This window comes from Neovison vison, chromosome 14 (genome assembly GCF_020171115.1).
Source record: "Neovison vison isolate M4711 chromosome 14, ASM_NN_V1, whole genome shotgun sequence".
NCBI lineage: Eukaryota > Metazoa > Chordata > Mammalia > Carnivora > Mustelidae > Neogale > Neogale vison.
The window spans coordinates 11,871,540-11,896,441 of NC_058104.1; the positions used below are offsets into that span (position 1 = coordinate 11,871,540).

At 57.5% G+C, this 24,902-nt stretch overlaps 1 protein-coding gene across 3 annotated transcripts in view; it reads left to right on the forward strand.

Annotated features, from left to right (window-relative positions):
- CLIP2 (CAP-Gly domain containing linker protein 2) overlaps window positions 1-17,436 on the forward strand; it is a 65,275-nt gene extending 47,839 nt beyond the window's left edge. For 2 of the 3 annotated variants that reach the window (XM_044233270.1, XM_044233269.1), the window contains exons 10-18: window positions 2,597-2,701; window positions 4,282-5,217; window positions 7,158-7,215; window positions 9,434-9,517; window positions 10,661-10,817; window positions 12,350-12,509; window positions 13,759-13,944; window positions 14,247-14,309; window positions 15,443-17,436. In XM_044233270.1, the coding sequence (XP_044089205.1) occupies window positions 2,597-2,701; window positions 4,282-5,217; window positions 7,158-7,215; window positions 9,434-9,517; window positions 10,661-10,817; window positions 12,350-12,509; window positions 13,759-13,944; window positions 14,247-14,309; window positions 15,443-15,454 (1,761 nt within the window). In that variant the 3' untranslated portion in view covers window positions 15,455-17,436. The remainder of the gene's footprint in view (window positions 1-2,596; window positions 2,702-4,281; window positions 5,218-7,157; window positions 7,216-9,433; window positions 9,518-10,660; window positions 10,818-12,349; window positions 12,510-13,758; window positions 13,945-14,246; window positions 14,310-15,442) is intronic. The other variant, XM_044233271.1, reaches the window with a different exon arrangement.
- Window positions 17,437-24,902: the final 7,466 nt, after the last annotated feature.

Here is a 24,902-nt window from a genome sequence, read left to right on the forward strand (position 1 = left end):
CGTGCCCCCCACCCTGAGCCCTGTTCCCAGTCGCACCCACAACCTGAAATCATCCATCATTTCCATCCTTCCCTGCAGTGTATGCCCTGGGGGGGCAGGGACCCTGTCTGTCTCGTGCCCCGTTAAGTCCCCACGACTGGAGCAGGCAAGGAGCCCCAGGAAGGTGGGAATCCCAGGTCGCGGGCTGGGGCCAGGCTTTCTGGTTCTTGAGTGGACGTCTGCCACGAGGCATCGTGAAAATGTGCGTGCCTCTCTCCGCTGCCGCCCCAGTGGGGACTCGACCTTCTCGGGGTTCGGTGGTTGTTGATTAATCAGTCATCCAGGGCTCAAAACGTGTTACGATTTTGTTAACTAAATAGCACCTGTTGGGTCACTCGGTCACTTGCCTGGGAGGACCCGTGGGGGGAGCAGAGAGGGCCAGGCTCGTGAACTCAGAGTCCGCTCCTTGTCCATTTGTGCGCTGTGAGGACTAAAGAGAGGTCAAGAGCGGTGACACGTGCCTCTGACCTTCAGGGGACCCTAGTGCAGGTGAGGCATCTCCTCCCCCAGTAACGATTCCAGCCGTCAGTTACCCGAGGGGTATCTCGGGACGGTGGCTCTGTGCTACGCAGGGGTGCGGCCCCCGTGTCTTCAGGGAGAGGCCACGCTGCAGGCGCGGGCGTAGGCAAGGCTTGGCCGAGCTCCTGGATTTGAGCTGCAGCAGGGAAATGGGGGTCCCTTGCTCCAGGAGCCCCCTTTGATGGTCTGTATTGCCCCTGGAAGTCTGTGGCTCCCCACCCCAGCACCGTCCCCCGCCAGGAGCTCGGCCGGCTCCAGGCAGAGGCACCAGGGGTGGGGGTGGGGGGCATGTCTGAGTTGCGGACCTGGAGCTGCCCCGAGTTGCTGTGTGATCCCGAGCCCGGCCGAGGCTTCGTCTGGAGTAGCCGCTCCCGCCTGTGAGCCGGGGAGACGGCCGAGACCCCCTCCCCGCGGGGGTTGGCTCCTATAGTTAGCGCTCGCGACAGAAGTGACGTCCGCCCTCACTCCCGCTGCTTCCAGCACCTCGACCGTGGGCACGGCTGATGAACAGCAGCTCCAGGGAGCTTGAGAAGCAGGAGCGTGGGGGCCCCCTCCTCACACCCTGGGCTGTGCCCCTGGAGCGGATGGAAAGCCAGATTGCCTCCCCCCACCAAAATGTAGCCTAAGAGCCTGTTCTCCATCCTTCAGCTTTCTGTGGTTGAATTTATCTTAATTAAGCCCTTGAAGCAAATTCGCTGGGTCCCCCTGTTCCTTCGTGGAGACCCCAGCCTACAGACCGGGAGGCTAGAAGTTTGGGATGGGGCTGATGTGGGGCAGCAGGGGGGTGTCCTTTCGGGAGCACCGAGTGGAACTTGGGATTATGAGGCTGGGGGCTTTTTCTTGTCTGTGGGACCAGCAATAATCATTTACAGTTGGGCCCGCCTAGCGTGGGTCCTGCCCGAGCTGCGGGGCCCACCCTCTAGGAGAGGAGGATGGGGACGAGCCCCCCCACCCCCTGGGCCAGCACCCAGGGGCTGACCCCGAGACATCATTGTCAGCCTGTAATGTCCTGAAGGAGCCTGAGCCTGGCAGCTCGTTAGCATGCGGCGTGCTGCCTTCTTCAGGCACAGGGACAGAGAAGCTTTCCAGTTGTTCCTTCAGGAACATTCACAGAGATCAGATCCTAGGCCAGACGACACAGGCGTCTCTCGCTGTGCAGGAACCGCACGCGTGTTTCTTGGGTGGGTCTATGTTATCTGCATCCCCCTTGCTGGTGACGGGCTGCAGGGGACAGTCGAGTCCCTGAGTCACCGGCTGCCTCTTCAGACTGGCCCTGCAGGTTTGCTCTAAACGGCTTCTCCGGGGGTTGGAGGCTGAGGAGGCCCCCTGGCTTCTCCCTGCGATGAACGTGGTCTCCAGATTGGCCCCGGGGGGCCTGGGTCCGGCACCACCCTTGCAACTCTGTTCTAAGCAGACGCCCGGCCGGATGGCTGAGAAAGTCGGGCTTTGTTAGCGTGCGAAGCCTGAAGAGGGGCGTTCATGTGCTTTGCGAAGACCAGGCCTTACCCGTGGGGTAGAGGTATCTTGTAAAACCTTCCCTTTCGAATGGCTCTGCGCCTCAGCTCCGGCCTGGGGGGCCGGGAGTCCTGGGTTCCATTACTGATCCGTCCATCTCGGGCCCTGCAGCGTGCGGGATCCGGGCGGAAAACGGGGCCGGCACCTGAATGGGGAGCAGGAGCAGGCGGGGGGTGGGGGGGGTGTCCTCTCCAGAGTCTGGTGCCCTGATACCACCCGCTGTGGGGTGGGCTGGCTTATGGGGGCAGGAGTGCCGCAGCCCCTCCCCTGCCTTTAAACAAACCCACCTGGGGACCCTGCGGCGAGGGGCAGCTGGCAAGCCCGGCCCCGGCCCCGCTCCCCAGACCTCCTCTGTCCCCGAGCCGCCTCCTGTCCTTGACCTGCTCTCCTGTCTTGTGCACGGAAGATGACGCCGCCTCTCTCTGTCTCTCTCTCTCTGTCTCTCTGTCTCTCTTCCTCCGGCTTCCTCTGCCCTGTACTCCTCTCCCCTGGGCCGCCTCCCCTCCCGCCCCGGGCGGACCAGACCCAGACGCAGCTGGAGCACGCCCGCATTGGGGAGCTGGAGCAGAGTCTGCTGCTGGAGAAGGCGCAGGCCGAGCGGCTGCTCCGCGAATTAGCCGACAACAGGGTAACGCCGCCCCCGGCCCGTCGCCTCCGCCCCCTCACCTCCTTCGGCTTCTCTGTTTTATTATTTTCTCCGTCTTGGCTGCTCTCCTCGTTGTGTTTCGCTTTTTGTGCCCCTTCTAGGAGGGAAGTCAAGGGTTAGGGGTGCTTCTATGCCGTTGCCACGTGACGCTTTTTGGGGAGGAGGGGGGTCTTGGCTGTCCCGGCCCCTGTGCCCAGCGCATGGTGCCACTGGGGGTGTCCTGCGAGGCCCTCCCCCTCCCTGCCTCCCCATGCATTGCCAACGCAAGGCTTTGTCAAGTTCAGAAATTGGCGAGGGGGCTCTTGGGCACGGTCTGCCCCTTCTATATATATATATATATATATATATACATGGACAGGTGCAGGGAAAACTTATCCACGCCTCCCTTCTCCCCTTCTCCCCTTCTCGCCAGACCCGGGAGGCTGAGGAAGGCAGGAGGTTGTGGAGTGCAGATCCCGGCTTCTCTAGCCTAGCGGGAGGGGCTCGCCTGGAGGACCTGGGGCTTTTGGGGTGTGGGAGTGTCCCTGGGGCACTGAGTCAGACGCAGAGGTGGGGCCATTGAGATTCAGGAGACCCTCTGGTGGGGGGTAGGTCTGGGCCCACCTGGCCCCTTGGCGGCCCCCCCAACGTGCCCCAGGGCCGGGCCCTGAGCAGGTACACACATCCACACAGCTGGCCGGCCCAGCCCAGCTGCAGGTCTGGCCTCGGAGCCAAACAGCCGGCGAGTGGAGACCAGTCTGAGCGGGGTGGGGGCCGGGGCGAGCGCGGTCCGTTTCTGCAGGTCAGTCTCGGCACACAAGTGAGTGTGTGTGCGTGTGTCTGGAGACACGCACACTGTCAGGTGACCGTGTGTGCTTGTGCGGGATGCGCACGTGTGCCAGGAGGCTGCTTGCAGAAACCGACCCAGCCCCCTGGGGCAGGCTGGAGCCCTCTACCTGGAGGCATCTTGATCTGGGGGTCACCCTGATTAGAAAGACAAAACTGGACTTCCAGAACTAAAGGTCACCTTCAGAAACAAAAAAAAATTTTTTCCAGTTAGGAAGAGATTTAAAACTTGTAAATGTATCATTTCCAAATACGACGGCAATTGTCGTGATCCAGGTGGGGTTGGAGGGGGCGGGGGCGGGGATGAGCCTCTCCTCTGTTACCCGTCAGGAGGTGCGTCTGGGAGCACCAGTTTTGTTCTGCCTTGGGCATTAAGCCCGACCTTTCCTGGGCCACCCGCTCCAGACGACCCTCCTAGTGAACCCACCCATTCTCGGGGACCCTCCCCGAGCCAGATAAGGCAACGCTCCCTCCTCAGGAAAGCCAGAACCTCGAACAGGTGGTTTCTTTCAACCGCCAGTTTGTCCTGGGCCACCCAGGGCCGCAGGGACAGTCGAGTCCCTGGGTCACCGGGCTGCAGGCCAGGGGAGTCTCTCCGGAGGCTGCGGCCGGGAGTGGGGCAGGGGGTGCTCCCGGGGATGGCCGGCGCCCGGGTCAGGTGCTGGGGTCGGGGGGGGGGGGAAGCACCCTTCCCTTCCCCGGAGCCCGCTGACCTCCGCCTGCCTCTCTCCCGCCAGCTGACCACGGTGGCCGAGCAGTCGCGCGTGCTGCAGCTGGAGGAGGAGCTGAGCCTGCGGCGCGGCCAGATCGAGGAGCTGCAGCAGTGCCTGCGACACTCGGGCCCGCCGCCCGCCGACCACCCCGAGGCGGCCGAGACGCTGCGGCTGCGGGAGCGGCTGCTGTCCTCCAGCCAGGAGCAGCCGCGGGAGAGCGGCGCCCTGCGGGACAAGTACGAGAAGGCGCTGCGGGCCTACCAGGCGGAGGTGGAGAAGCTCCGGGCGGCCAATGAGAAGTACGCGCAGGAGGTGGTGGACCTCAAGGCCAAGGTGCAGCAGGCCACCAGCGAGAACATGGGCCTCATGGACAACTGGAAGTCCAAGCTGGACTCGCTGGCCTCGGACCACCAGAAGTCCCTGGAGGACCTCAAGGCCACCCTGAACTCGGGCCCGGGCGCCCAGCAGAAGGAGATCGGGGAGCTGAAGGCGGTGATGGAGGGCATCAAGATGGAGCACCAGCTGCAGCTGGGCAACCTGCGGGCCAAGCACGACATCGAGACGGCCGTGCACGTCAAGGAGAAGGAGGGGCTGCGGCAGAAGCTGCAGGAGGCCCAGGAGGAGCTGGCGGGGCTGCGGCAGCACTGGCGGGCCCAGCTGGAGGCGCAGGCCGGCCAGCACCGGCTGGAGCTGCAGGAGGCCCAGGACCGGCGCCGCGACGCAGAGCTGCGGGTGCACGAGCTGGAGAAGCTGGACGCGGAGTATCGCGGCCAGGCGCAGGCCATCGAGTTCCTCAAGGAGCAGATCTCCCTGGCTGAGAAGAAGATGCTGGACCACGAGCTGCTGCAGCGGTCGGAAGCCCAGAGCAAGCAGGAGGCCGAGAGGCTGCGGGAGAAGCTTCTGGTGGCTGAAAACAGACTGCAGGCCGTCGAGTCCCTGTGCTCGTCCCAGCACAGCAACGTAGGCAGCCGCCTCTCGGGCCGGGCTGGCTGGGGCGGGGGGACGGGGCCACGGGGGCGCCCAGCGCTGGCGGACCCCTCTTCCCAGCCAGGCTCACGTGAGACCAGAGGACCCCTTCATCCCTCCATCGGTAGGGCAGGGTGACCGTGGGGCCCAAGCGGGCGGAGCTGACCTGGCTGGGCCTGGAGAGATGCGTACGCCGGCACAGGGCACAGGGTTCCTCCCCGTCCCCAGGCCCCTGGTTCTCCCAGACGTGTCCCACTCTGCGGGCTCCTGGATCTCCCCAAGGCGCCAGCACCAGGAGCTGCGTGGTGCGGCAGGGGGGGCAGGGGGCATCTCCCAACACAGGCACCAACCTAGGTGACCTAAGCACGGCCCCCTTTGCCAGTCCTGCTGAGCCTGAACCACAGTCACGGCCAGAGTGTGGGGTCTCCAGAGTGGGCAGTGGGAGGCTGGAAGGGCATAGTTCCAGAGCGGCTGTTGCTACAGTATCCGTTCTGGTCCGAATCTAGAAGTCCTCTAAACATCTAGTACATCTTCCTTCAGCTCAGCACGCTGGGGAGGCCCAGGCCTTGGGCGGTGTGGGCCGTGAGCATGCCCGCGGGGAAGGACCTTTCGGGTAGCTCTGGCCACCAGACCCTTGTGCGGGGACCTGTGTTGCATTTTCTTAGCTGAACCCTTGCAAGGTTAGTGTTGTCTCTGTCTCAGATGAGCAAAGCAGGCCTGAGACAGGGTTTCCTGCCCACCAGCGGTGGAGATCAGGCCCAGCTCCGCTGCTAAAGGGCCAGCTGAGGGTGCCCAGGATGACTTGGGTCCAATCCCAGATGAGGGACAGCGAGTGACAGCTTGTACTGTAGAGGGACCTCTGCCTGTGTCCCCTCTGGAGGCCCGTTATGGCAGCCTTTCTGCCCCCTTCTCCTAGGGAGGGACCATTTTTAGCAAGTGTTTTCCCAGGATCCTAGGCAGAGGGGAAAGGAACAGCCCCCAGAGTCGCTTGTGTGCCCAAGGCCTGGTTGGCTTCAGAATGGGGACAGTCCCTTAGCAGAGGTGGTTTGGGACTGCTGTGGTTCCACAGGACGGCCCCCTTCCCCTCAGTCACAGACCTTAGGCCAAGGAGTGGGCAGTGACCTCAGGAAGGCCCATCTCCTGATTTTCATACACGTGGAGCTTTGGTCTGGACCCACATGACTCCCAGATGCAGAGGTTTAAGTGCAGGGACAATTGGCTGAGACTTCAGAAGGGGGCTTGGGATGTATGAACAGAAGTATGAGGGGTGGGTTGATGGAGGTGACTGCCTGCTTGGCTCTCTGCTGCCCCTCAGTGTTAGACTGGCGAACTGCAGGCCCAGAGAACAGCCAGCTTGGGCAGAGTCTGGACACTTTTCCCGAGGAGCCGCGGGCATCCTGTTGACGTTTGCCATCCGGATTTGTTTTTCTTAATGGATCTTTTCTTCTTTGGCTTCTGGGTTTATTATTAAAAAGAAGTCTTGGAGGGAGAGGAAGTAGCTTTCCTTGAAGTCCCTCGGGGAGCTGCCCTGTGGCGGCTGATGCTTGTTTTATGGATGAGAAACCAAGCCGGGGATTTTGCCTCTGGATAATGATGGAAACAGATTTCCAGGACTGATCTCTGTGGGTGTCCCAGGGGAGGAGACATCTGTTTAACATAATAGACATTTGCAACAAAGGAAGGGGTGGGAAGCGTTCTCAGGGAAGCAGCACAAACCGCCTTGGGGGGCACTGGGAGCAGGAAGGGGGGGTCCTCTGTTGTCAGGGGGCAGGATGGAGAACATCTGTGCTCCTTGCCCCCATATCAAGTCCCTGAGAACCAGCCTGTAGGGGGTGAGGGGTGCTGCCTCTGCTGGCGGCCGGGGGGTGGTGGTGGTGCCAGGGGTGGGTCAAGGGTGGGGGCTGAGCGACCCCCTTACCAGGCTCTTCTTTCAGATGATTGAGTCCAACGACATTTCAGGGGAGAAGGTCAGGATGAAGGAGACTATACAGGGTGAGTGGCCGCGGGGCTGGGCGGGACCCTGGGCTTTGGGGCTTATGAAGTGCCCAGCCTTGGGCTAAGCCGCTTGTTGCTTGTTTGGTTTTAACTTTACTTTTTTTAATATATAAACTTCCAGTGGGTCAAAGGGCAGCGTCCGGAAAAGGGTGCCCTGTCACTTGAGTTCTCTCCCTAAAGGCACCGCGTTGGCCAACTTATGGTTCCTTTCCAGAGACGCTTATGCACAAACACCTGGGTCGCCCAGCCACACCTCCCGCGCCGTTCCACCCCTTTCTCTTGTCCACTTTACAGTGCCTCTCGGAGACTGTTCAGTCTGTTCCAGTCTCTTCCATGACGGAGAATAATCCTTTGCTTGGAGCTCTGTCATGTGTTTACCCAGTTTCCTACCGATGGATTGTGGGTTGTTTCCAGTCTTTGTCTATTACTTGGCTTCAGTAAATTACCTTCTGCTCTTTGGGGCTCAAAACGTCAACTCCCACCAGCTGAGGTTGAAAGTATGTTTCCCCACAAGCTTCGCCAGCAAAATATTTCATCACACTTTGTGGTCTTTGCCAGCCTGAGTGGTGAAAGATGTTACCTGATGTAACTTCAGCTTGCCCTTCTCTTTCTTCATGTCCTGTGTTCTACTTGGCGTCTTTGGCTCATTTTTTCCTAGCAGGTTGTTGATCCTCTTGTTGATTTTTAGAAACTCTTTATATATGACATTGCAAACATTTTTCCCCCCATTTGTAGTTTGTCTTTTGGCTTTTCATATGGTCATGCATGCCATGCAGATTTCTTTTGAAGATTTCATTTATTTATTTTAGTGAGAGAGAGAGAGAGAGAGAAAGAGAGGAGCAAGTGGAAGGGGACAAGCAGACTCTGTGTTCAGCAGGGAACCTGATGCAGGGCTCGATCTCATGACCCAGAGATCATGACCTGAGCCAAAAATTAAAAGTCGGACAGTTAACTGACTGAGCCACCCAGACTTTATTTATGTTTTAGTCCCTCTGAACTAGTCCTTCCTGCTCTGCTTTTTCAAAATTATAAATTCTTTTGGGTGATTTTTTTTTTTTTAGATGCAACATTAACACATAACTAACTGTTCTTTTTTTTTAATATTTGATTTATTTATTTGACAGAGAGAGAGATCACAAGTAGGCAGAGAGGCAGGCAGAGAGAGAAAGAGGGTAACAGGCTCCTCACTGAGCAGAGAGCCCGATGCGGGCTCAATCCCAGGACCCTGAGATCTTGACCCGAGCCGAAGGCAGAGGCTTGAACCCACTGAGCCACCCAGGCACCCATAACTAACTGTTCTAAAGTGAATAATTCGGGGGGCATTTAGTATGTTCAATCAGTGTTCTGTAACCGCAACCTCCCTCTCGTTCCAAAACATGTTCATCTCCTCAGAAGGAAACCCCATGCCCATCGTTAGTCCCTTCCCTGCCGGCTGCAGGTGCTGACAAGCACTGGTCTGCTCTCTGTGGGTTTGCCCATTCAGGCCGTCCAGTACATCATGCCATAGGCGGACGCCTGGCCTCTTTGACTTAGCGCCCTGTAAGCAAGGTTCACTTACGTAGCACGTGTCCCCGCTCCGTTCTTGTTCATGCCCGAGTAATACTCCGTCGTGGGCCCCCGTCTTACTCCTCCAGCTAGCTGTTGATGGAGGGCTGGTCTGTTTGTGCCTCCGGGCTCTTGGGAGTGGTGTCGCTGTAAACACACGCAAGGAGACGCATGCGAGTTCCTGTGCCCGTGTTCGGGGTGTGCCCGTGTGTTCTGTGTCTTAACGCACTGAGGAAGGATTTGCTAGAACCCCTTGGCTGGTCTTGCTTATCTGCCAAGTGATTTCAGAATCTTGTTGGTATTTTTATGGGTATCCTACGTACATGTATTAACTTAGGGGAACTGGATGTGTTTCTAGCACTTTCCGTAGATTGTCCTTTTGGGGATCATTCTGAGGCTCTTGAACACACACAGCTGTGTGACGTGGGCACCGTGACTGTCCCCATTTTTCACTCAGGGAAACAGACTCCCCAAGAGTTAAATGGCCTGAGACCGCATGGTACTGGAGGCTTCTTTGGAGTGGGTCCCCCAGCGAGGGGGCTTGTGTGGGGAAGGATGTGGACCCTGGAGACCCAAGGGTGGCCTCGTTTTCGGGTTCCTGCGGGAGGGCCACGCCCTCACCCACTGCCCCTGCAACACTGTGGCCCCTTGTCTCTCCTTTCTCCCTTAGGCCTGCAGGACAAGCTGAACAAGAGGGACAAAGAAGTGACAGCCTTGATGTCCCAGACTGAGATGCTCAGGGCCCAAGTAAGTGGTAAGTCTCCCTCCCGCAGGGCAGATGCGGGGGGCTCTTGCGGGGGCCTGGAGCCAGGGGGCGTGGACTGGGTTGGCTTCTGGGTCTGGGAGCCCTCTCCCACTCTGCCTTGAGAGGGCAACGTGGGCCAGTCCTGCTCGGGCTCCCCCCTGAGCAGCGGAGAGTGGAAGGGTGTGGCCCCCCATCATCTCTGGGGTGACCAAGCACCCCTGCTGCCTTATTCCCACAGAGCCAGTTCTGTGTTCTCTGTGTTCCGGAGCTGCCTCAGCTTTCTCTCTCCTCTTGACTCCTTTTTAAGAATTATTTATTTGAGAGAGAGAATGCACAAGCAGCGGGAGCGGCCGAGGCAGAGGGAGAAGCGGGTGCCCCACTGATCGATGCGGGGCTCGATCCCAGGACCACAGGATCATGACCTGAGCCGAAGGCAGACACTTAACCGACTGAGCTGCTCGGGCGCCCCATCTCTTGTCTCGACTTTAACGTTGGTCGTGCACATAGAGTGTCTGCGCCCCCGGCTGCTTTTCTAGATGAAATACAGGATACAGGCCTTCGGACTTGGGGGGCAGGGAGGATGCTGGCCACAGCAGGGAGCGAGACGCAGGGGACACAAGGACAGAAGGGGAGCCTGGAGAGAGGCACAGGTCTGGAATCTGTGATTCTGAGAACTGGCCATGCTTCATGGTGGTGCCGGTGGTGATGTCCGTGAGACGCCGCCGTCCCGGGAAGTGGTCCCCGCTCCCACTTCTGTCCAGTTCCCATCACGCTCACGTGGCCTCAGTGGTCCCCACACAGGGCGGTTGACCTCAGACCTCTCCAAGGCTAAGGGGAGGATTTAGCTTTCCCTTGTCCAGGTCACAGTGTTGATGCCCAGGGCCTGTCTCGGGAAGGGTGGCCTGCTTCTGCCCACACCAAAGGGCCTGTGTGGCTGAACTTGGGTTGTGGCCTGCTCTGTGTGGCTGTTCTCTCGGCCCCTTGCTGACTCGCCAGGACAAGAAAGACCCGCTCCGTGGAATGTGTCCCCCTGGTCCCCCGCGAAAACCAGCTCCCTTCCCGGGACTTGGCTCCCTGACCCCCAGCGGAGACAGATTCTCATGGAGAGCTTGACCCTCTCTCTCTCTGCTTTCCCTGCCATCTGACCCTCAGCACTGGAGACAAAGTGCAAATCGGGAGAGAAGAAGGTGGACGCCCTCCAGAAGGAGAAGCGGCGCTTGGAGGCAGAGCTGGAGGCCGTGTCCCGGAAGACGCATGACGCCTCGGGCCAGCTGGTCCTCATCAGCCAGGAGCTGCTCCGGAAGGAGCGGTGAGTCCGCCGCGGGCGACCCTGACCCTGACCCCACTCCACTGGACATTAGCCAGTCCTCTCCGGAGGCAGGGCAGGGGTGGGCCGGGTGAGACAGGTGCCTGGCATCACGGGCGATCACCGTCCTCTGCTCCGGTGAAACCTCAGAATCCTTCTCAACACAGATCTCCAAGCAGAGTCTGCAGGCAACACTGGTGGTTCCCGGACTTCTTGGTCTCTGGGATCCCTTTAATCCCTTAATCTCTTTTCGAGGATTTCTTAAAAGCTTTTGTTTATTTATTCTGTAATTACCATATTATCAATTAAAACAGAAGTTTAGAAATCTTTCTAAATCCACTTAAAAATTATAACAAGCCAGTTGCATCACATGTAAATAATAGGCTTTTGATAAAAAGTAACCGTTTTTCTGGGGTCGCCTGGGTGGCTCAGTCATTGGGCGTCTGCCTTCGGCTCAGGTCGTGATCCTGGGGTCCTGGGTTTGAGCCCTGCGTCGGGCCCCCTGCTCGGCGGGAAGCCTGCTTCTCCCTCTCCCTCTCTCCCTGTTTTTGTTCTCTCTCTAGCTGTCTCTCTCTGCAAATAAATAAATAAAATCTTTTAAATAAATAAATAAATAAATTTTTTAAAAAAGTGACTGTTTTCCAAAACAAAAATTGTTTTAGGAAAAGAGTGGCATTGTGTTACATTTTTGCAAATTTTCTGGGTCTCGTAATTTGTAGAGGACAGCCGGATTCTCGGATCTTCCTCTGCTTTCCGTCTCTGCAGTTGTTATTTTGAAGTACATTGTGAAAATCTGACCTTATGTAGATAATGTAGTTGGAAAAGAGAGAGAAGTATTTTAATATCCTTTTCAGAATATTATTAATATACCACGTAGGTGCGCCTGGCCGGCTCGGTCGGGAGAGCACGAGGCTCTTGATCTCGGGGTTGTCAGTTCGAGCTCCACGTTGGATGTGGAGGTTTCTTAAAAATTAAGTCTTTGAAAAATAAACAAAAAAAAAATAGAAAGTCTTGCACACGAGCTCTCTTGGATGAATGTTTTGTTTTATTTAAACTTTTTAAACAATTTTTATTTTTATATATTTTTTTAAATTTTTATTTATTTATTTGAGAGAGAGAGAGAGATAGGGCACGAGCAGGGAGGAGGAGCAGAGGCAGAGGGAGAAGCAGGTTCCCCGCTGAGCAGGGAGCCCGATGCGGGGCTCAATCTTGGGACCCCGCAGATTGACGGAGATGCTTAACTGACTGAGCCACCCAGGCACCCCTGCTTTATTTAATTTTTAATCAAACAGATACTCTGTTCTCCGTTTTTAAAACTTGAAGAACATTCTAGAAAAGGCCCAGTCCTCTTGACCATCCCATCCCCAAATCCCGGCCCCTCTCGGGCTGCCAGCGAACGGTTGCGTGCCCCACGTTTTCACGGCAGCCCCTCCCATAGCGCGGCCAGCCCGTAGGCAGCCGCCGATCGCCGGGGTGTGGAAGCCGAGGGCCAGGGCTGACGGGCTTTCCTGTGCCCGCCTGCCGAATCCCGCTAGGAGCCTGAACGAACTTCGAGTGTTGCTGCTGGAGGCCAATCGCCACTCCCCGGGGCCCGAGAGGGACCTGAGCCGCGAGGTCCACAAGGCCGAGTGGAGGGTCAAGGAGCAGAAGCTCAAGGACGACATCCGGGGCCTGCGAGAAAAGCTGACCGGGCTGGTGCGTGGGCAAGGGGGAGTCTGGGGACAGGGGCGTGCCGCGGTGGGCGGAGGCTGGTGCTGTCCTGGAGCCACCCCGGGGACAGCCAAGCACAGGGAGGGTTCTAGAGGCTGTAACATCACAGAGTCAGTGATGTAGCTGGTGGAAGGGCCACGGGTGACCCCTTTGCAGACACCGTGGCTGGCCGCATGGCAGTCTGGTGACAGTGCGAGGGAAGACTTCCGAAGACCCCCAGCTGTGCAGAGCTAGGATGGGCTCCTGCGGGGTGCTGAGCTCCCCATCGGGGGAAGTAATCAGCCAGAAACCAGCTCCTAACTCAGGGTTTTGCCAGGGGGACTCACACATCTGTCTCAGGAAGGAGATGGGACCTACCAGAGCTCTTTCTAACCCCAAGCTCCTGGGAGCTAGGACGACTCCATCAGGAGCAGAAACGTGCCTGAGCTGAGTCCCCAGATGCGGGCCTTGGAGTAGGTGGGCCACGCTGGGAACACAGGACAGAATTGTCCCCACTGGTCCTCCTGTGGCCAGCTATGGGGCCCTGTCAGCCCCAGGGTTGGACAGGACAGGTTCTGGGAAGACAGGCCGGCTTGCCGTGGGATGTGGAATGAACCCTGCACGGGTTCAGCCATTGGAGGAGACGGAGGAAGGGAGGCCTCTCGGGCAGGGCAGCGGGACAGGACCTGCCCGAAGCTGGGGGACCTGCGGAGTCCAGGGCCAGGGCTCACTCAGACTGCACACCCTTCCAGTCCCGGCAGGCCTAGTCCACAGGCAGGACTCCAGGGCCCTTGGCTCTGTATCCAGGCATAAGTCAGGAGAAGCCAAGGCCCTGGGGCCCGTGGGGACTTCAAAGTTTCGATTCCCTGAGGCTTTCCCAGAGCCTCGTGGAGGGCGTGAATTCCTGTTCTGGCTCGTCGCCGTGGGGCACAGGCTGGTCGAGTTTCTCTGGGCACCTCGCCCAGGGCAGCCTTTCCCGTGTCCCCCTGTGCTGTCCACAGTGCCACAGGAGAACTAGGGAAGGGCTCGGTGGTTAGAAAGTCCCCGCGGTGAGGGAGGTTTGAGGGGAGGATCAGAGCGGAGCAGAAGGCTCTGGAGGCACCCGGCCTGGGGGCAGCGTGATCCAGTGTGATACAGGTTTGTGCAGGAGCCAGGAGGCCGGCGGGCGCGTCCTCTCCCAGCACACGCGTGCACGCGTGCAGACGAGCGCGCCCAGGCTCTCACGCGGGCTCTCCGTCTCCCCTGCTGCGTGCAGGACAAAGAGAAGTCCCTGGTGGACCAGCGGCGCTATTCCCTCATTGACCCGGCCTCGGCGCCCGAGCTCCAGAGGCTGCAGCGCCAGCTCATGAGCACGGAGGACGCGCTGCGGGACGCCCTGGACCAGGCTCAGCAGGTGGAGAAGCTCATGGAGGCCATGAGGAGCTGCCCCGACAAGTCCCAGGTGAGCCCCAGGCCGGGCCTGGGCGGACCCGGCGGCGAGCCGCGGGGCGCGCCCTGTCGTCGGAAGCATGGCCCTGTCCTGGGAACCCTGGTCTGTGAGCAGGGAGACTGTCCTCCAGGAGTCCCAGCCCGGGGGAGTACACGGCTTGATCCTGGGGAGCTCAGACTAAGCTGGGACGTGGCCTTGCCCTGAGACCCCCAACCCCAACCGCTTTCTGAAGAGCCGCTGGTGGCCTCTAGTGGTCGCACCGGGAACTGCCGCCTGGTGACCGTCACTCAGCCCCTGCCGGGGACTCTTTGCAGGCCATCAGCAATTCCAGTTCTGCAAACGGCATCCACCAGCAAGACAAGGGCCACAAACAAGAGGTAAGGGACGCCCTGCCCACCCACAGGGGACCCCTTGCCACACTCACGGGCTGACTTTTTAGGAGAAAAAAAGCCCGAGAAGCCACCCCAGTTACGAAGGTGCCAGAGTCCCCCAGGTAGGGTGGCCACTCTCCATCGGGCCGTCATCTGCTCCTGTCAGCTTGTTTCGATTTTTCCTAACACTGACATAGTAAAAGTTCTGCGTGCCTACTGGGGAACTTCTGGGGGAAAAAAAAAAACCAAAATAGAACGTACTCTTAGAGATGACCTAGGTTGACAACTTTTAGATGATCTCTTTGTGGAACTTCCCTCTGTGCGTGTGTACGTGTACAGAATTCTTATTATTTGCTGATTCCTTATTTGCAAACCGACCTACTTCATGAAATTTGTGACCCCAAAATCAGCGCTCACGGCCCTTTTAGGTCATTCTCGGGCGTGCGCAGACTGGAGAGAAATTCGCGTCCCCCGCTGTGCACAGTCCCGGCAGAGGCTGCACAGGGCGATGCCCACCGCCAGTTCCAGCTCTGAGTTGATAACGATCCTTTCCACTCTCGGTCTGGTGCCGTGTTTCTCCCATTTTCGTACTTTTTCTTGTTGATCTTGCTGTTCAAAATGACCCTGGGGGCTCCCAGCTGGCTCAGTTGGAAGAGCGTGTGACTCGTGATCTCAGGTTTGCGAGTTCAAGCCCCAGGTTGGGTGTCACTGGGGTCTCGATCCCAGGACCCCAGGACCACGACCTGAGCCGAAGTCAGACGCTTACCTGACTGAGCCACCCAGGAGCCCTGTTATTATTATTATTTTTTTTAAGTAGTCCCCAGGCCCAGTGAAGAGCCCCAGGCAGGGCTTGAACTCACGACCCTGAGACCAAGACCTGAGCTGAGATCAAGAGTCGGATGTTCGGGGTGCCTGGGAGGCTCAGTGAACGTGCAGGGGCGAGGCTGAGCAGGGGAAGGAACTCTCCTCCTTTCATCTTGGGGCCGTGGAGCCCCCCCTCCCAAGCCACTGTGTCCTCCAGAGATGGGAGAACCTGGGCCGCAGGATCCGCCCCGCTGAGGCCTGTGGGGGAGGGGCGGAGAGCCAGATGGGACCGGTCAGGGTCGGACACCTGCTGATCAGGCCCTTGCTCTCTCCAGGAGAAGCACTGACCCCGAGGGACACCGTGGAGCAGCCTGGTCCACACCAGAGCCCCTGCAGCCTGCCCCGGTGGCGCCTCCTCCAGGCAGGGGCCAGGACTGTCACTTTGGAGACAAGAACAGTGTTTGTAACAATGACGTGCCCACTGCCTCGGACAATCCCCCATCCCCGACCCCCCCCCCTGCGGGACCAGGAGGCTTCCTCAAGCACGACCTCCCACAGAGAGCGGTACAGTCCCGGCCTGGCCCCCCGGGACCTTCGGCCTGGACAGCCTGGATGCCCCAGCAGTTTCTGGAATTTGTTTGGGGGAGGCTGAGGTGATCTGGCCAGGCCCCCCACGCCCCCCCCCCCCCCAAGAAGGAGCCGCCCTGAGCACCATCTTGGCACCCGGGGCGTGTCCCTCCCCTCCCTTTCTCCTCCTTCTCCCGGGTTCCCCTGACACCCCAGAGAGCCATTGTCCCGGGAAAGGGTCAGAGGAGGCCCCACTAGGCACCAAGGAGGGCAGTCCGGTCCTCGGGAGCCAGGTGGGGACCCCCTTTTCTGCAGCCCCCAGGCTCTTATCCCCACAAACAGTGGTACAAGCCCCCTTCAGCCCCTCTGCCCAACTTGGCCCAAGTTCAAGGTGTTGTGGGGACAAGGTCCTCCCCACCCCCAGCACCAGCTCATACACGTAGCTCCAAGCCGCTGGCCCCACGGTCACCACAAGGCCAGGAGCCACAGTATTAGGGAAGTTCGGAAGCCCCTCTCCTCATCCCCCCTCACGGACCTGGCTGGGCGCTGGGGCAGCGGGGCCGCTGGAGAGCCCAGACCCGGGGACTGGCCCGCCACGTGCTGTCCCCGGGGTGGACCAGCTGTTCCAGAACTGGGCCTCTCCCGCGCAGACACGCTCACGCAGGCTCCGACCCAGACACGCACCGACCCTGGCCTGCGCCCCGGGGGGTCTCGCACGCACGCGCAGCCGTGTGGACAGGGGCATTTGCCGTCGGAAGATGCGTGCGCTGCGGTCCTGGGGTCGAACCCCCGGCCCGGCAGGGCCGTGTCCGAACACACCGCCCCACACGGTTCTGCAGCCGCGCCATGTGCGTGGACACCCGGGTACACGTCGGTGGCTGTTCAGGGACGTGCGGGCCGGGCACAGTCGTCGGAGGGCTCGCCTGCCAACAGCCTCCTTGCTTACCGGGCACCTGCTCCGAGCTCTGGAAGCCCCGTCCCCACAGCCAAGAAAAGAACCCGAGAGCTGTTGGAGAGAAGAAAGATCTAACCGCCTCTCCCCGATGCCCGGCGAGCCCGTCTGGGTTACTCCAGGCCTGTGGGTGGTGGGAAAAGCCAGTAGAACAACCTCTAGAGCTGGAGGGCGCACAGGTTACTGCCTTTGCCTCAGTGTCCCCGTGGAGGCCTTCCTCCGCCTCCCCCAGCTCAGGGAGTGTTGTCACTCTGGGGTTCCCCCCCCCCCCCGGAGCTCAACGGGGAAGCCTGATGGCCCATTGAGGCGTTCCTGCCGCGCACCAGGATGGGTATGCAGTCTGTGCCCTGAGAGCGACCCAGGGGGCCCCCATTCTTGCCCAAATGCTGCCCATCCTTGGGGCGGGGGGCGGTTAGCCAGATCGTCCCGTTGGCCCGCCACCTCCCCGTTGGCTTCTGGTAGCTCTCGCATGCGGTTTTATTAACAACAGTCTAGAAGCGACGCTTTAGTGGCCTAACCCAGAGTTAACTACTACTCTTTCCAGCAAAATCCGGCAGCTCACCCCGCCTACAGAAGGCACTGATTAGTCTACTAACAGCCAAAGGCCCACACCAGGAGGGGCTGAGCCCCCAGGGCACCTGGCAGGTGGCAAGAAGCCCTTTGCCTGTGAACGCCTCCCCCTGCCCAGTGTGGGTTCAGCCTGTGCTCCGTCCCCAAGCCCTCCCCAACCCTTGTCCTCCCCAAAGTGGAATTGTTGAAGTGTGGCGAGTCCGTGCTCGAGACAATAAAGCTTGTGACTGATGTCCAGGACCCTTGTCTGCTTTTCTCTGCGGGCCCGCTGGGGCGTGTCAGGAGTGGGTGTCAGTCCTGTCCTGCTCGTGGCTGGTTAATTCTTACTCATTTGTGAAGGGCTGATGAGGGCTTCACAGGGCCTGGCTTGAAGAGACCCAGGAGACCAGGACCGGAGCCCATCCAAGGAGCAGGAACCCAGCAGGGACCGTCCGAGGACCAGAGACAGCAGGCAGAGGCAGCCAGGCCGGGCAAGGCTGCCAGAAGAGGGCTGGGGGTTTGGACTTGACTCTGTTAGAAGGAGGAGGGGGCCCACAAGAAGGAAAGAAACCTCTCCCTGATGTGCAGAATAACTAAAACGAGTTCAGGGAGTTCTGCGGGAACACTTGGAACCTCAGGGAGGGAATTCTATCTCCTGCAGCCAGTTCTCTCGAGATCAAATGAACAGTAAGGGTTTGCAAGCTCTGGGGTCATCTTACAGGCTTTGCACTTGACATTGCTGTCCTGGGAGACCATCAAGGCTCTCGGGGTTAACAGCTGAATACATCTGGAAGCTTCATGCTGGCTCCCAGGTACTGTGTCAGCAGTGAAGGAGGAAGCTGTGGGGGCTGTGCGTGGGTGAAGGGTTTAGGGAAGTGGGGCCGTGGGCACAGGTGGGCTAAGGGAGCCCACAGGGGACTCTGGGAGCCACTGTTGGCTCCCAGGAGCAGAGCAAAGGCACTGTGCTTGGGACTGGAGCTGTGCGGAGGACCCCACTCCAGGCGGAAAGGATCAGGAGACAATGACCCCGGCTCTCTCCTGCCCTCCTCCAGCTGCCCCTCCCCGAGGCTGAACCCAACCCGGAGCCCAGGCTGGCAGCCCCTGGGCACAACCAGCCCGGAAGGAGGGGCAGCAGAATGGGGCTGGGGTGGGAATAAATGGCAAGCCTCTGCCTTTGGCTCAGGGCATGATCTCAGGGTCCTGGGATGGAGCCCCACGTCGGGCTCTCTGCTCCGCGGGGAGCCTGCTTTGCTTCTCCGTCTCCCACTCCCCCTGCTTGTGCTCCCTCTCTCTCTCTCTTTCTGTCAAATAAATAAATAAAATCTTTAAAAATAAAATACAATCCCTTTTAATGTTTCGGGTGTTTGGAATATTTTATCATAAGTTTTTGTTTTTCTTTGCTGGTGAGGAGTAATTCACATGCGGTAAAATGCCCAGATCTTCGGTGTCCGGATGGATGCATTGTTTACGTGAGTGTACGCTATCGTCATCACCGCTCGGGTCAAAATACAGGACATTCCCAAATCCAGGCAGGCTCTGCTGGGCCCCTTCCCAGCCCCGGCTCACCCCCCGGCACCCAAGAGACCACCCAGGTTTCTACCTTTGTCATCACTGATGAGCTTTCTTACCCACTTGCTGGGCTCTGGAAGGGTGTTTTTGGCTCTCAGGAACACTTGTGAATTTCACTCCTTTTTGTGCCTTGCAATATCCTGAGTTTTTTTGTTTTGTTTTGTTTTGTGAAGTCCATTCTTATTGCTAGCTAAATCTGCCATGGCAACAATGTACCACAATGTACTTATCCACTCTGCTCTTTTAAAAAAAATATTTATTTATTATTACTATTTTTAAAATTGAGATACACTGGGCACATTTCAGGAGTCCCACTTCGTGAGTTGTTCGCATGTACATCAGGAAATGATCTCCAGGATAAGTTTAGTTTATTTATTTATTTATTATTTATTTATTTATTGTTTAGATTTTTTTTTTTTAAGATTTTATTTATTTGACACAGAGAGAGAAGTCACAAGTAGGCAGAGAGGCAGGCAGAGAGAGAGAGAGGAGGAAGCAGTCTCCCCGCTGAGCAGAGAGCCCAACATGGGGCTCGATCCCAGGACCCTGGGATCATGACCCGAGCCGAAGGCAGAGGCTTCAACCCACTGAGTCTCCTGGTGCCCCTCTTTTTTTTTTTTTTTAATATTTTATTTATTTTAGAGAGAGAGAGAGAGAGAGAGAGAGAAAGAGCATGAGCAAGTGGAGGGGCAGAGGGAGAGGGAGAACTCAGGCTCCTCCCAAAGTGTAGAGGCTGACACCGGGCTCGATCCCAGGACCCTGAGATCATGACCTGAGCCAAAGGCAGAGGCTTAACTGACTGAGCCACCCAGATGCCTCTTATTTATGTTATACGTGGAAGTCTGTGCCTTTTGACCCCCTTCACACATTTCACCAACCTTCCCCAAACCCCTCTGTCTCTGGCACCCACCCATCTGTTCTCTGTATCTGTGACGGTTTTCTTAAAAAATTAAAAAAAAAATTTTTTTAATTAAAAAAATCTTTAGGGGCACCTGGGTGGCTCAGTGGGTTGGGCCGCTGCCTTCGGCTCAGGTCATGATCTCAGGGTCCTGGGATCGAGCCCCGCAGAGGGCTCTCTGCTCAGCCGGGAGCCTGCTTCCCCCTCTCTCTCTGCCTGCCTCTCTGCCTACTTGTGATCTCTGCCTGTCAAATAAATAAATAAAATCTTTTAAGAAAATTAAAAAATTTTTAAAAAAATCTTTAAAAAGTGTATTCTGCATGTAAGTGAGATCATACAGCATTTGCCTTTATCCCGTCTTCTCTGGATGCACAGGTGGGTTGAGGAATGTATGTTCTACCCATGACGACACGTGAAGAATCATTGCTGGTAAAAGGGGACGGACAGACAACCGGACGCCAGGGTCTGGGAGATCTGTCCCCTTTGACTGACCCCCCCGCGTCCCTGCCTCAGGCCCCGGGGAGCTGCACGGAGGGTTCGGGGGTGTGGGTTGGCAAAACGGCGGCCCCACAGGAGGCCGAGCGGAGCCCCACACCAAGGGTCCCACTGCGGACGAGGCCCCCACCCACGGTCTCCAGCTGGGAATCCAGACAGGACTAAACCAGTGCACAAAGAGCGAGCCCTCCTTCCGTCGGTCTGCACTTTCCAGACCGGGGGGGGGGGTCAGGAAAGACAAAGGGATACACTCACCAGCATAGAACCTGTTGGGAGAGTCTAGGCACAGGAGCAGACCTCTGAAGGAGGTTAAAGCGTCTGCCTCCTGGCTTCGGCTCAAGTCATGATCCCCGGGGCCATGAGTTCAAGTCCCACTTCGGGAGGGGCATCTGCTCAAGATTCTCCCTCTGCCCCTCCCTATCCCTCTCTCTTTCTCTCTGAATAAATAAATAAATAAAATAGCAAAGTTCAAGGAAAACACTTAAATCAGTAGTTAAAAATATTTAAAAAAAAAAAGAAGAAAAGAAAAAGAAGACCCACAAGGGAGCTTACATTGGCCAAATCACCCCCCAAGTCACCCCTGGCATGGCACTCAGTGAATGTTTGCTCAATAAACAAGTGACAAAAAGAAGAAGAAGAAAAGCGGATCCATGTCTAATTGGGTTCCGAAAGAAAACAGAATTGTGGAGAGGCATGAGTTATCGTATTTTTTTTTTAGTAGTCTTGACACTGAGTGTGGGGCTTGAATGCATGACCTCAAGATCAGTAGTCATCTGCTCCTCCCCCCACGGCGCCAGCCAGGTGCCAGGCGGCAGGAGGCATTATCCGAAGAAACAGCTGAGAAATTTCCAGAATCGGTGAAAGATAAGCACGTGAGATACCAAGTCTCCCGAGCGTGATGAATGAGAAGAAATCTGCCCGAGACCGAGAGCCAGGCAGGACTCCCAGGATATGATCCCGACTTCATTTTCGTCTCCCACTTGGTCACGGAACCTCTTCAACCCTCCTCGAAAGCTGGGGCACCCACCACCCCCGCCAAGGGGCTCTCACAGGGAAGAGAGTTCCAAGGTCACTTTGATTACAAACACAATCTCGAGTCAGAACTTAAAATGTGGGGCCCCCATCTACGGTGTCCCCCAACTTCGAAGACAGCAGAAGTTTTCCCTGGGGTCTTCGTCGTCTTCTTCTTCTTTTTAAGATTTTATTTATTCATTTGAGAGAGAAAGTGAGACAGAGAGAGAGAGCGCACAAGTCAAGAGAGGGGCAGAGGGAGAGAGAGAGAAGCGGGATCTTCGCAGAGCAGGAAGTCTGACGCCGGGCTCCATCCCGGACCCTGAGATCATGACCTGAGCCGAGAGCAGGTGCCACCTGGGCACCCCGCCCCCTTTATATTCCTGATGGCGCGGGAGTCACCTAACAGTGCCTCAGAGCCCACAGGGCTCCGCATCTGTCCATTTGCAAAACCACACCACGAGGCTGAGAGCAGGCTTCCGCCTCTGATGCTGGCCCTAACCTGCCTTTGGACTTGGGGAACCACCCCCGACGCCTCAGTTTCCTTATCTGTAAAGTTGGGAGTGTAATCCCCAGGCCTGGGGGGAATCACTGAGGGAAATGGGGGCAATTCTGAGTTGAGCAGGGGTTGGGGGTCCCTCCTCCTAGGATGGGGTCAGGTGGTCCCGTTGGTCCCGTTTTGGGCGGATTCAGTAGGACTTGGAATAGCAGTGTCCAGGCGCAGGGGTGAGCTGCTGTGGATTGCTGTGGGGACCGGGGGTCCCCACGACCCCTCCATCGGATGCACACGGCCCTGGCCCCCTGAGACATGAAGGGAACCTGAGCGGGGCTTGAGAGTGAGACTGTCTGAGTTCGAATTCCCAGTTCAGCCGCTCACCTGGTTATGACCTTCACCAGAGCCCCCAGAGTCCCCGGGCCTCCGCTTTCCCATCGCCAGTAGGATCGGGACAATGAAATGCATTGCACCGGGTTGTTGCCACTCTGGTCCCCCTCCCCCTCTTTGCTCTGCCTGCCTGGGGAGACACTGATCCGACCATCCAGGTAGGTCGGGAGGCCCTGGCCTTCTCCTCCTGAGGGAATTTGGGAGAAAGCTGGAGGACGGGTGCCACCTGCACCCCTAGCCCCAGTTAGGAGATCGAAGCCCCCCGCCTCACCCAGAAAGCGGGACCTCCCACGCAGCTTCGTGCAAGCCGCGTCTGGCCCTCTCTCTCACCTGCGGTGCCGCCTGCTCGCCACCAGGTGTCACCCTCGGCCCTCCCAAGCCCCGACCGCGGCTGGAAGGGGTCCCGGAGGCTCCGGGGGATGATGGCACAGATCCCCAGCCAAAGCCCAACCGGGACCCAGATGTCTCAGCAACGGCCCGAGAGTTCTCTGACCCCGTGGCCTCCCAGATGTGGCTTCTTTATGAGTGTCCCTCTGGGACGGTAGGGGGTGGATGTTTACTCTATCACCAGGACTCCAACGGGGGCCGGGACTTCAAGTCTCCTTCCTCCCATTACGGTGCTCCCCCCCACCCCACCCCTGCAGGATCCCGCACCGATCTGCCCTCCTGACTCCAGGCTCTGCCCCCATCCACGGAGCTGCCTCCTGAGCCTGGAGTCTCTGCCCCAAGCTCTGTCTCCACCACCACCACCCCCCATTCCCCCCAACAGATGCCAACCCCAGCTCCCGGCCTGCACCCCGGTCCCTCTCCTACTCCCCACGAGTGGCTGGAAAATATCTTAAGACTGAAGTCTGGGGGCGCCTGGGTGGCTCCGCGGGTTAAAGCCTCTGCCTTCCGCTTGGTCATGATCCCAGAGTCCTGGGATCGAGCCCCGCATCGGGCTCTCTGCTCAGCGGGGAGCCTGCTTCCTCTTCTCTCTCTGCCTGCCTCTCTGCCTACTTGTGATTTCTGTCAAATAAATAAATAAAATCTTAAAAAAAAAAAAAAAGACTGAAGTCTGGGGCCCAGAGTAAATTCGGGAGGCAGCCTGGGACAGGGCAAATAACTAGCCTGTCATCCCCCTCGCAGGGGACCCTCCTCCCCTCTCTCTGCTCTGCTCTCAGACCCGGGCTCAGACCCCACACCCTCCGAGGAGTCATTCCAAGGGACGCCACGCACAGCCTTCCCTGCCCCTGCCTTCCCTCTGCTCCCTCGTGTGCACACCACCGTGTGAAGGGACATCCTGGGAGGGAACCTGTCTAACGCCTGTGTCTCTCCGGGGGCAGGCCTGCCCGTGAGCTCACACACAGCCCTAACTCCTAGCCCAGTGCGTGGAACATACTAGGTGCTCAATAAATAGTTGCTGAGTGGGAGGGGGCACCTGGGGGGCTCAGTTGATTAAGCATCTGCCTTCCGCTCAGGTCCTAATCCCGGGGTCCTGGGATCGAGTCCCGCTTTGGGCTCCCAGCTTGGCAGGGAGCCTGCTTCTGCCTCTCCCTCTGCCCACCCCTGCCCCTGCTCACGCTCTCGCTCTCTCTCTCAACTCAATAAATAAAATCTTTAAAACAATAAACAGTGATCCGATGGATCAACTCTCCCAGACACCGTAAATTGTTGCCCTCCTCTTTGATGACTCCCCTAAGCTCCAAATCTTGGCAGATTCAACCCTGGTTTAAAAAAAAATGTCCTTCCAGGAGCACCTGGCGAGCTCAGACAGCGGAGTGTGCCACTCTTGATCTTGAGGTCATGAGTTTGAGCACCACGCTGGGCATGGAGCCTACTGAAACACAAATAAATAAGTAAATAAATAAAAGTCTTCCTCCGGTGGCCCTTTCCAAGTCACCTGCTTGTCCTCATTTATTTGCAATCTGAGTTGACTTGACCAGCTGTATCTGGGATCGCCGAGCTTTTGACGATGGTGTCCTCTGAAATAGATTTTCTCTTCTGTTTTCTCCTAAAGATTTTATTTATTTATTTGACAGAGAGAGAGAGAAAGACAGTGAGAAAGGGAACGCAAGCAGGAGGAGTGGGTGAGGGAGAAGCAGGCTTCCCGCTGAGTAGGGAACCCGACGCGGGGTTCGATCCCATAATCCTGGGATCACAACCAGAGTCGAAGGCAGACGCTTCCAACTGGACCATGCACGTGCCCCTAAAGTAGGTTTTCTCTTAGTCTTCTTTAAAGTTTACATCTTGTGGGCACCTGGGTGGCTCAGTCTGTTGTGTCCAACTCTTGATGTCGGCTCAGGTGGTGATCTCAGGGTCCTGGGGTTGAGCCCTGAGTCGCTCCTGCACTGGGCATGGAACCTGCTTGGGATCCTCTCTCTCCCTCTTTTTCCGCCTCTCCTTCCCCAAATACATTAATAAAAAATAAAGTGCATGTCTTGTTTAGAAGATAAACATCCCTAGTATCTCCGTCCTTGGTGTTGGTTCATCCACGGTCCTGTCCTCTGGAAAATCTCAGTTCGTCTCGTGGGTGGTCGTCTGGATCTCCTTAAATTCTTACGTCTTCACGCTCACATGTTTAAGCTTTTAATCTCGGACTTTAGGCTTTGATCTCCGCCTTAAATCACATTCACTTTGTCACTTTATTTTGCCATTATTTTAAACCTCTTAACTCCTGTCTCTCGTTCAGGGTAACTTTTCAGCCCGACTTCCTGGTTTTAAATTTTAGCTTCGTATTGTGCTGATCGTGACTTTGATGACGTTTACCTCCCACAACTCTATTTCACAGTGGCCATCGTATTGGGCCCGTCTGTGAGTTCTTTTCACCTGAAATTTTTCTCATTACTTAAAACAAACAAACAAACAAAAACCCTGGATGTTTAGCCTTTG